General features: G+C 40.7%; 1 protein-coding gene across 2 annotated transcripts in view; it reads left to right on the forward strand.

The window, feature by feature from the left end:
* The window catches only part of SLC35F1 (solute carrier family 35 member F1), a 454222-nt gene that overhangs the window by 384414 nt on the left and 57282 nt on the right, over positions 1-12526 (forward strand). Inside the window, exons 4-5 of one of the 2 annotated variants that reach the window (XM_040350310.1) lie at positions 5433-5592; positions 8392-8560. In XM_040350310.1, coding sequence (XP_040206244.1) covers positions 5433-5592; positions 8392-8560 — 329 coding nt within the window. Of the gene's footprint in view, positions 1-5432; positions 5593-8388; positions 8561-12526 lie in introns of both variants that reach the window. The other variant, XM_040350309.1, reaches the window with a different exon arrangement.

Here is a 12526-nt window from a genome sequence, read left to right on the forward strand (position 1 = left end):
TTCAGAATTATGGATCCGAAACAGCCACTACGCATCAGCAACAAAACACGAAGAAAAATAAATCCAGATGTAGCAATAACCACAATATTTAGGTACCATAGTGCCGGAAACATTATGGAGCTCTTACATATTTGTGAAAGCTATAAAATGATTAGTTAACCATAAACAAAGAAAATATTGGGTTCATATTCCATGGCTCATGAATTATAATGATTTTAGAAATCCTAGGGGCTCTGGAGCATAGAAAGCATTAGTGTTAGTATACATAAGTTAACATTACAGCTGCTTGTGATACATTACTTTTTTTCATAACTACAGCCAGCCCTTGTAGTAAATGGGTAATTGTTGTGAAAATATGACCCTCTAGGACAGAACTTACAAGTACATACCTAAGGCTAAAAACGTATTTCCAGCTAAGCTCTGCTGGCGTGAAAATACTGTATGATTAATCGCTATAGGGCATTTTACTCCAACCTATGGTCACAGCCAGCTCAGTCAGATTAAAGTGTATTAAACCCAAGAACAAAATATAATATATTGCAACTTACCAGTCCTTAGATGTAGGGGCTGCATTATTGTTTTCAGGCTCTTTGGGCCAGATTCTCAAAAGGGATACGACGGCGTATCTCCTGATACGCCGTCGTATCTCTGTTTCTATCTATGCGACTGATTCATAGAATCAGTTACGCATAGATATCCATAAGATCCGACAGGTGTAATAGTTTTACACTGTCGGATCTTAGGATGCAGTACCGCGGCCGCCGCTGGGGGGAGTTTGCGTCGTAAACCAGCGTCGGGTATGCAAATTAGGAGTTACGGCGATCCACGGCAGATTTTCGCGTTCGCTACATCGCCGCTAGTCTAGTTTCCCGTCGCAAAGTTAGTCGTCGTTTTGGGTGCCCTAACTTTAGTCAGCAATCGTATTGCTGTCTAAAGTATGGCCGTCGTTCCCGCGTTGAAATTTAAAATTTAATGTCGTTTGCGTAACACGTCCGGGAATACGGAAGTACGCTACGCGCGTCGCCGTTCGAAAAAATGACGTCACGGCACGCAAAGCACGACGGGAATTGCGAAACTGAGCATGCGCAGTAGGTCCGGTGCGGGAGCGCGCCTAATTTTAATGGCACAGGGCCATTAGAATTGGCCTGCCTTGCGCCGGAGGCTGCCAGCGTAGTTTTCATCGCAAGTGCTTTGTGAATCAGGCACTTGCGATGAAAACTTGCAGCGGTGTAACGTATCTACGATACGTTAAGCCGCCGCTCACCTACGTGAATCTGGCCCTTTGTCTTTTTTTTTCTACCTGTTGAGCTATACTGTCACCTTGGGGAGGAGTATGGAACCTCCGCCTCTCCATAACACGAAGGAGGTGTTTTGTAGTCCAAAAGATCACAGCACAGACAGAAAGAATAGGAAGTTATGAGCTCACTGGATTTCTGGCAGGATCTAATAAAGTGCTCTCAGGGTTATATTTCACAAACCAACCAATTACCAGATAGGATAGGTAGTTAGGGTTTACACAAAAATGAAGTCAAAGGTCACAAACAAAATCTATATGCAGCAAAATAATAAAAGACTGATTATACAAAACAGTGAACTTGCTATGTTATCACAAGCCTTATGAAATGTGTCCTTTTTTTATGTTTCCTAAAGGACAAAGAGAGGTAGACTTATGAATGCGGAGACATAATAAAGATTTGCTGCCCTGGAACAAGCATTTTAAGTTTCACTGGCTGCAGGCTTGTTCCAGGTCAGCTTCAAAATGACAGACAAGCAACCTGCACCTTTAAAAACTTAAAGTCTGTAGAAGCAGCAACCATATTTCTATTTATGGGTCATATATTGTCAGATATACTTAAATGTGAACTAGGGAAACCATTTATTAATAAAAGGCTTGGTATTGTCTCACAGACTGAATGCCAGTTCTTCCACTGTAAATATTTCAGGGGAGCCACATTCTTGTTCTGCAAAAAGGTTGTAAAAACCCCAGTGACTTATAAGTGATCTTTTATAACAACCAACTTTTTATGTGCCATGGTGGAGGAAATATAAAGTTGGGTCAATCACGTAAGAAATGTTCTGAAATCACTTTTACCACTGTTTTCCAATAACAATCTATTTTGTGATTTTTTTTTTTATTTTTTTTTATTAAACAAATTTTTTTAAGGATAAGTCCACCTTAACACAAACATCTGTACATCTACAGACATCCATGATCTAACACTAATGTATCTAGCCCTGTAAAGAAGAAATCACTATACATAACTTTTTCTAAGCCAACCCGGTTCGGTCTCCAGTGGCGGAAGCTCTGCAGAGGACACAGCCGAAAACGGCTGTGAAATGAATGGGAAGTGACATCACCCACAGACTTACTATGAGGCTTCCGTTATCGGCTGTGTCCTCCGTTCCCAGCCTCCACAGTGAAGCTGCAGCTGACAGCTCAGTGTGGGACTGGACTAGAGCGGCTTCAGAAAAGGTATGTATACTGATTTCTTCTTTACCAGGTTAGATAGGTTAGTATTAGATCGTGGATTTTTTTTAGATGTAGAGATCTTAGTGTTAAGGTGAACTTATCCTTTAATTCTTGTGAAAGCAGGCCCAAGGTAGACAAAAAGAATGCACTTTTGGTCATGCAATTTTAGCTTGATGTAAATATCCATATCTTATATCCGAAAGGGTTGGTGGGAATGCTGAAAATCACTGTAGTAGCCAGCCACAACATAGAGTATTAACCGCAATCTGCCAGGTGCTGCTCCAGCAGCTTCCCCATTGCACACTGTCTTGCATGAATGAATACAAGGCATTCTCTGATTAGATTATGTAGAGGTCATAGCTTCATGTGCCCCTCCTCTGCATCTCATCCGGTCAGAGAATGCCTTGTATTCATTGAAAAAAATACAAGGCCTTCTTTCAATGGTGGTGGTGCCAAGCGAGTGACCTTCTATGTTCAGTGTACAGAGGGGATTACAATGGAGTATTACTTGGAAGATCACAACTATCACTCTAAGTAGTTTGGAATACTACAGTGATTTTCATCATTCTCAGCAGCCCTCCTGGTATCAGATATGGAGCCAAGCTGATTTAAATGTAGTTTTGCAAAAAAGATCATTCCTGGAGTTCTGCTTTAAAATCTTAGGCCTCGTACACACGACCAAGAAACTTGACGGGCGAAACACATCGTTTTGCTCGTCGAGTTCCTTGTGAAGCCGTCGAGAAACTCAACAGGCCAATTTTCTCCATTCCCGTCAAGGAAATAGAGAACATGCACTCTTTTTGGCTCGTCGAGTTTTCGACAGTTTCCTCGACGAAAGTGTACACACGACCGGTTTCCTCGGCAAAAAATATCTCCCAGCATGTTTCTTGCTGCTTTTTGCAGAGGAACTCGGTCGTGTGTACGAGGCCTTAGCATTTAGCTATTTTGTGTGCATAATAATGTATTCAATCTAGTATAATTGATACAAGCAAATGTATACTTGCTTATGAACGGGTAAATCAGAATAGTGGGGCTAAAGTAAATAGCAAAAGTATGCACAGGACAATTGGCCCGGTTTAGAGGCAATAGATATGATGATCTGGTGAGCAGCTGCCATTGTACAAATTAAGGAAAATGTTAAAGCTGCAGTTTAGCAAAAAACATTCTGTGCAATTTTAGTGACATTACGTACCTGTAATAAGAGAATGTCTCACGTTGTGCAGGCAGCGGGATCCTGTAGAAATCTTCTGTACAGGGATGCCGGTCCTCTTCCAGTCCCTGAACTTCCAGCATTGCAACGATTAATAACTTCAGTTTTTGGCTATGGTCTGACATGAACCCAACACCTAGTCCCTTCTCTTCCATTGGGAAAAAATATTTCAATGTTTACACAGCATAAAACATGATCTCTGAATAGAGGGAGAGGTTGATGTCATTCATCCAAATCTCTCCCATTCACAGATCACATTATATACAGTGTGTTCCCATTAAAAGCTTTACTCTCACACCTGATAACAAAATTCTTGATTTCCAATCACTTGGCAAGGGTCACCAAAACAAATAGGGTAAAAATATTTAGCATGAAACAGACAGCAGATTTGGTTTGTTGAAGCTGTTTCACTGGCATAATCCTGCCCTATCTGATTTATTTTCAAGAAAAAAAAAAACGCTTAGGTGTGGAAATCTTCACAATAAATGCTTCCCCCAGGACCACAGGTGCAGGCAATGCATATGAGATTGCAAAACAAAAGAAAGGGTTCTTCTGGACAGCCGCACTCCGAACAAAAGTTGCCTTTATTGTAAAAATCCAAGATAAAAAAACAGCACTACATGTCACAGCATACCGGCAGAGCTGATGCATTTCACACTGTATTTAGTGTTTAATAATAACTTTATTTTCAAGCAGTTTTTATTGATATCTGCTTCCCTGAGTCCATTCAAACATTTGTAAAGATTACCGAGTCCTGATGAAGGGGTAGTGTGCTTTGCTGCCGAAACACGTTAGCTGTTTTATGCATCATTAAAGTTGTTTTGGACTACTGTATAAATTTGGTCTGGCACTTTTTGTGGAGTGATGCTCCTGGGTGCCCATTCCAAGGTAGCCCTGATTGCGAATGATTGTTGTCTTTCCCTTTACTACTCTGTATCAATAAGTATTGAAAACTCCTCTTGGATTTGCCCCCTTGAAGCAATAAAACCTGACAAGGGTTCTGTGTTTTCCTATATATACAAAACTCTAAAAATAGTTTTGGGTCTACATTACTTTAAAGGGGTTGTAAAGGTAATTTTTTTCCCTAAATAGCTTCCTTTACCATAGTGCAGTCCTCCTTCACTTACCTCATCCTTCCATTTTGCTTTTAAATGTCCTTATTTCTTCTGAGAAATCCTCACTTCCTGTCCTTCTGTCTGTAACTACACACAGTAATGCAAGGCTTTCTCCCTGGTGTGGAGAAAGCCTCTTGAGGGGGGAGGGGGCGAGCAGGCAAGTCAGGACACTCTCTACTTTCAGATAGAGAAAGGAGCTGTGTGTTAGTGGGCGTCCTGACACTCCTGCTCGCCCCCTCAAGAGGCTTTCTCCACACCAGGAAGAAAGCCTTGCATTACTGTGTGTAGTTACAGACAGAAGAACAGGAAGTGAGGATTTCTTAGAAAAAATAAGGACATTTAAAAGCAAAATGGAAGGATGAGGTAAGTGAAGGAGGACTGCACTAAGGTAAATTAAGCTATTTAGGGGAAAAAAATTACCTTTACAACCCCTTTAACTCGTTCTACTGCATAATTTCTTTTAGTTCAAGATCACAAATTGTTGGCACAGAATTCTCACAACAATCTACACAATATCCCGTTGAATATGACAAGTTTTAGTCTGGCTGACATTAAAACTTATTGTAAAATGTGACAAAATGTTAAACAGTCTGTTTTGTTGAACATGATAATAATTGAATCTCTTCTCTCTTTTCAGTTACTAAATTGTTTTATTATCCCAGTGGTCATATTACTATCCTGGTTTTTCTTGCTGGTCCGATATAAGGTCTTGCATTTCATTGGTGCTGTAGCATGTATCCTGGGAATCGGATGCATGGCAGGAGCTGATGTTCTAATGGGAAGACAACAAAAGGAGGGTAAGTTATTTTCCTAATGTACAATTTTTAATGATACAGATATCTTTAGAAAGGGCTGTACACTGTTACTTTTCATTCAGATAGTGATGAATCATCGTAGAATAATGTTTGCACACAGTCATACCTGTCACCCAAACTGTATTCTCAACATCATTGTATTATACTTTATATGTAGAAAAAAGTCTGCAGAATGTGGCACTTGGCCTTACGTTAATGGGGACTCTATTGCTGTTTATTTATGTCAGATGGAAAATTGGAATATTGGGCTTCATTCACAAAGCGGTATCTTACCGCATCCGAGTATGTGGTAAGATATGGCACAGTGGTCTTTTTTGGCATTTACTAAAATACTGCATTAGTTATTTTATGAAGTCATGGAGTATTTTAGTAGTGAAAGCCTGCAGTAATTTACTGCCAGCAACAGCTGGTGTCCTTCACACAGGCTGCAAATAGCTGGTTGCTAAGGAGCGTATGGCTGCGTGTCCTTAGCCTGTAACTGTCATGGTTGTTAAGGAGCGGGCGGCCACGGCATCCTCAACAACCGATGAGTCATTCGCTGAGAGCTGAATGTAAAAAAAAGAAAAAAAAAACGCTGGCAATGAAAAAGAAAAAAAAATGTGGGGTCCCCCCCAATCCACAACAGGCCCTTCCGGTCTGGTATGGATTTTGAAGGGAACCTCCATGCCAAAATTTTGAAAAAAACGGCGTGGGTTCCCCCCCCCCCAAAATCCATACTAGACCTGCATCTGAGCAGGCAGCCCGGCAGGTCAGTAAAAGGGAAGGCCGAACGAGTGCCCCCCCCTCCTGAACCATAGGAGGCCTTATGCCCTCAACATGGGGGGGCGCTTTGAGGCGGGTGGCACATTGATTGGAACAAGTGAAAAAAGGGTTCCTCAAGTTGGGATTTGAAACAGACCACAAACAGTAATCGTAAAAAAATTACAAATTTATTGGTATATATAGGACAAATTACATAAATAACAAAAAATCGAAATTGTAAAAACAAACACATATGTTGGGAACAGATGTAAAACCAACTGAAAGGGAAGCCGGAAAACTGTCAACCGACAGTGTCCAACGTGTTTTATAAACACACAGGGGTTTATTTACTAAAGGCAAATACACTTTGCACTACAAGTGCACTTGGAAGTGCAGTCGCTGTAGATCTGAGGGGGACATGCAAGGAAAATTAAAAACATTTTTGCTTGCACATGATTGGATGATAAAATCAGCAGAGCTTCTCCTAATTTCAGAGCTACCCTTGGATCTACAGCGACTGCACTTGCAAGTGCACTTCCAAGTGATATTGCAGTGCACTTGTAATGCAGAGTGTATTTCCCTTTAGTAAATCAACCCTACAGTGTAGATCTTCTTCAGGGACTAAAATGGCTTGAAACTTTAAAAGCTATAGCTTAAGTCTCAAGTGTAAACATTCCACTAAACAGCAGAAGTAACTCAACAAGTGAAGAGAGCAAATGGTCTGTCAGAGCCATGCATGGACAACCGGCCAGAGTGTCATCGATCAATGGTAATTCACATATGACACAATAAGCACTCAGAAAGAGTGCAATTGGCCAATAGATTTGACTGCAAACATATCTCAAATCGCAGGGACTTCACAAAGAGTAGGGAATATTTATCATCCAAAAGCGTAACGTGTCAAATGATAGACACATGCTCAGTCTTTGTATATAAAAACGTCCAGGAATCACCAGCTAATTACATAGGGGTTTATCCTATGACTAAGGTCCCCATATAATCTTGTAAATGGAGTAGAATAGTGTGGCAGACGGAAGGAGCCATACTATCCTACTCCATTTACAAGATTATATGGGGAAAAAACGAAACAAAAAAAACAATCTGAGGAAGGCTCCTGTCGTCTGACAGTTTCTAAATAACCCAGCATGCCCCCGGTCTATGACATGACAAGGGGGTGGTGTCACCCGGTGGCATTGCCTCTTACTTATTTAAGAACTGGCAGATGGCGGGAGCCTCTTTAGGGAGCAGAGCGTTTTTGTTTTTCGGGTCAGCAATGACGATAGACATCGTGATTGACGATGGATCTACACCGGGGGACATTTTTATTTTTTAGTAAAGGACTTTTCAAAGACTGGCTACTGTCTTTTTTTTACACTTCACTTTTTTTTGGTGAATGGGGGGGGCTGGGATTTGGGCCCCAAATCACCCTCCCATGTTGAGGGCATTTATGGCCTGATATAGTTGGAGGGGCGCGCTCACTTGTCTCCCCCCCCTTTCCTGACATGCTGGGCTGCTTGCTCGGATAAGGATCTGGTATGGGTTTGGGGGGAACCCTACAATGTTTTTCTTCTTAATTTTTTCTGCCGGCATTTATTTTCACATTCATGACAGTGATGACTCATCGGTTGTTAAGGATATGGCGGCTGCCCACTCCTTAACAACAGTGTTGTTTACTGGTTAAGATGGTATCTCACGGGGGGATGACCAATGTGTGTGTGTGCTGGAGGTGGGATTTCACTGAGGAAAGACCTATGTGTGTGCTGGGCGTGGGATTTCACTGGAGTTAGACCAATGTGCATGCTGGAGGTGGGATCTCACTGGGGAAAGATCAATGTGTGTGCGCTGGAGGTGTGATTACTTTGTGAAATGACTAAAGTGTACATGCTGGAGGTGGGATCTCACTGGGAAAGGACAAGTAAAAAGACAGAAAGTAAAGTAGAATTTAGGAATCATGTTATATACTGTAGAATAACATCGTACTTAGTTACATTTCTTGATATGACTTGCTATTTGAGTTTTTTTTTTCTGTTTTCTTAGTAGACTTTTACCCGGGAGATAGTAAACTCATTGGTGATGTTCTGGTTCTTGGAGGTGCCACTCTGTATGGTATTTCCAGCGTATGCCAGGAATACATTGTTAGAAACCTCAGCCGAATTGAGTTATTGGGCATGATTGGACTTTTTGGATCTTTCTTCAGTGGCATACAACTGTAAGTACACAAAAATACCTTTTTTTAATAAATAGGATTGACCAATAAGACTAAGGTCCCATGCCTGTCTCTGGAACCCATCCCTGTAGTAGATGAGTCCTAAGTGGGACCCTAGTTGTATACTATGATTGGTAGGCTGAAATATGACACTAAACATATATTTGTTCAAACAGAGAATTGCAAGTGGAGCTGTAGGACAATTTGAATAAAAAAAAATTATAACAAAATAAATATATTGATATGATATGCTGAAGGATTACAAATCAAGTGGTATTTCCAGTTTTCCTCAAAATCTGCTTTTAAACTGAAGACATTTTCAGCGACCAAATTGCAATATTTACTATACTCTACCGCAATAATAAACCTACAGAAATTATGCAACTGAGAAATCAAAGTTTTGTTTGAAATCTTTGCTTATGACCTCTTTATATTCGCTATCAATACAGTTACTGTACATCTGATGTGGGCAGGCATGTGTGGAGACTACCTTACAATGACATATACCGAGCAGGGTAGGCACATACATCCAAACATTGCTACACAGCTGAAGCCTGGCCATCACTGGTCTGTTTTGAGTTCCAACGAACTTGAGGATCCCTGGACACTGGATTGCTATGCAAAAAGCATTATGTATAGCTTAGTGGCAAAGCTTTAATTTTTTGTGCAATCAGTTGTATCAGAATGTGTTAAATCATCATTTACAAATATTGTTATGATGACCCCCACCATTTATCTAGAAGACCCTTGTTTTAATACATGTATTTTATTATTTAAAGAATAAGTTAACTTTTTGCAAAAAAATTATAAATGCACATTCTTTTTTGCATTTTCAAACAATTTGCATTTATTATTATTATTATTATTATTATTGGAGCCTGTAAAGCATTGCATCAGCAATCAGCAAATCACTGGTGCCATTCAGGTCTCCAGCAGATCTGTCAGTGTATCTGCTTGCCCGTACATCCCGAACAGGTAAGCAGATATCATTGCGTCACACAGAGCCGTGGGAGTTCATTGAAAACTAGAAGCTGACAGCGGTCTTATAGACCTTATAGTTTTCCATGCCCAGAGCCCTGTCAATCAGGGACGCGGCCGGTTGGGCAGAGCCCCACTCGACCACGTTATTTTTTACATTTTGACAGCTAGCAGGGAGGGAGAAGAACCCCGCTAGCTGTCACAGCAGAGATTGGGGAGGGCGATGGCCGATCCATTGGGTGTAACGTAACATGTTGTGAAAGGTGAACTTATCCTTTAAATATTGTAAATTGCACTGCAGTGGTTAATGTATCTGTGTTAGACACCTTATATAACTATCTCTAATAAAGGTAATAAAATGCTACTATAACTGATATGACTTATCCCTATTACAAGGGAGAGGTAAAGCTTTTTTTCCTGCTTTTTTTCTTTCTCCCTTGTCCTCCCCCAAACCAACATGCTAATGAATTTTGTTAAATAAACCCGTTTTCATTACAAATACATACCTTATTTTAGAACCAGTGATTTTATAATACCCTAAGGGCACTTAGCTCTTGGGAACCCCGAGGCAGGGTTTTGGAAGCAAGTGCTAACACACTGTATATGTGTCTATATAAACATAAAGTGTAAGCGCGATTATACTATGTGTGTCAATCTACGTGTGTCAATACGAAGAATTCTTTACAAAGGAAATCTAATAACTGCAACTAACTTTTATATATATATATATGTTTTTTTGGTTTTGAAAATATGTTCACATATGCACTTTTTTGTCAGCACCGATTAGCAGTTAGTTGCTCATAGGTCTGAACAGTACAGAGGGAGGAGAAATAATCGGTGTGCTGCACTAAAGCCCAGGATACATGGGCCGAATCTTTGAAATCCTTGTCTTAAAGCAGTTGTTTAACCCGCTTTGTGATTTTTACCTACAGGTAGGCCTATATTAAGGCTTACCTGTAGGTTAAATGAATATCTCCTAAACGTACACCGATAATCGCCCTGCATGCAGCCACTGACGTCAGCAGCGTATGCGCTCTGAAGGTCCCGTGCTGGAACTTCAGAGCTTTTTGCCGGAACAGAGGGCATCATCGCGGCTCTGGCCACTCACAGCGTCGGAGCGAACTCAAAAGAAACGTTGGGGAACATGTCATCCCTCTCAGTGGTGACCGCTACTGGACCCCATTCTAGGGTAAGTACTTTATAATGTGCTGGTATGTGATGCATACTAGCACATTATGTCATTGTCTTGGGGTTTTTCTTTTGTTTTTTTATTGCGGTTTACTACCACTTTAAGCTGGGTACACACAGTTTTGTTTTTTTCAACCAGCAGATGCCTTCATCCATACTAGCAAGGTTGATGCAGGAATCTCCCCTTCTGTGCTATTGTATTCTGACAGTGGGACTCTGCTGTCAGAAATCACCGATCAGTGCTGCAGCCAATTGGCTGCAGACCGCTGATCAAAGCAGGTTTTCCAGCAGGACCATTCTACAGAAGCTGATCTAATGTTTGGCTTCTGTCGAACCTGGAGGGCTGTCCACAGATCAGAAGTCAGCTGGCCCCTGCTGAACCATCCACATTTCAATCTGTGTATACCTAGCTTTATAGTGACCATCCATGCTTCTTTTTTATCCTGCTGTGCACTGGCTGGTGGGAGGAGTCAGGTGAAGACAGTACATACCTAAAATATTACCTACATTTTGCAGACATCATCCCTATCTATGCCAATACACACAGTTACCTAAATGTTAACAGTAGAAGACTGTAAACCAAAAGCTATGTGTTACTGTACATGTGTATGTAATTGGAGATTTTCCTACCCTCGGGGACGGAAAATATAGATTTTATTAAAAACAGGAGGCGAGTATTATGCTATAATCTTTCTTTACTGTCATCCAGCAGCAAGAGAGTTAATGAAAAGAAAAAACGTTACACAGATAGGTATGCAAATGAACATAGGTAGACTGTCCAATCAGGTAACAGGAGTATGTTATAAAGGTGAGGTACAGGTGATATTCTTCCTCTTTCTTGATGATAAAACTAGACTGGAAATAACTTGAACTGGAAACTAATTGGAACAACTTGAACTGGAACTCATTCTTCAATATGTCATGAAGTCCACAGTAGAATAGGCGCATTAAGCTGAAAAAGAATGCATTATGTAAGAGCAAAATAAATCTTGAAGGGTAGGGTATTAGGGTGGGATAATACTCGCCTCCTGTTTTTAATAAAATCTATATTTTCCGTCCCCGAGGGTAGGAAAATCTCCAATTTTATGGCAAACAGGAGGCTCATATTATGCTTGTTCAAAGCTGTATACTCTAGAGCATTAAATAAACGTACAACCTATAGTTATAATACATTCATAGACACATGAGATTCAGGTCTAAAATAGAAATTCTTAAAAGTGGATTCTGAAGACCAGTTTGCGGTTCGCATTAAATCTGATAGAGAACCACCTGATTGAAATACCTTAGTGGCCATTGCACCTCTGGTGGAGTGGGCGCCAAATATGGAAATGTCAATGCCTGCCAAATCCATGGTTTGTCTCACCCATCTAGCCAAGGTGGGTGAGGAAACTGGATGGAAGGGTTTGCAGTAGGAAATTAGTAATTGAGATGAGTCAGGGTCTCTAAAAGGTTGAGATTTGGTTTCATAGGTTTTTAGACATTGGACTACACAAAGGTTTGGATTGAAGGGAAAGGCCGGATAGAAGACCGAATGTAAGTTGGTCTATGTGCGTCTGAAAATGGAAAATTGAACACCCTGCGGAGAGAATTGTCTACGGGATATATCTAGGGCTTTTACATCCGCTACTCTTTTAAGGGAGATGAGACAAAGTAGTACTGTTAGTTTGAAAGATAGAAGTTTTAAAGACAGATTCTCATTATCACCCCAGGAGTTAAGAAAATTTAAGAGGATGAGGATTCTGAAATAGGTCTAGTAGAATAGAAGGGAATACTGGGAGTAATCGTGGGTAGTCTATGCTCATC

The sequence above is a fragment of the Rana temporaria genome, chromosome 4 (assembly GCF_905171775.1).
Source record: "Rana temporaria chromosome 4, aRanTem1.1, whole genome shotgun sequence".
Lineage (NCBI taxonomy): Eukaryota > Metazoa > Chordata > Amphibia > Anura > Ranidae > Rana > Rana temporaria.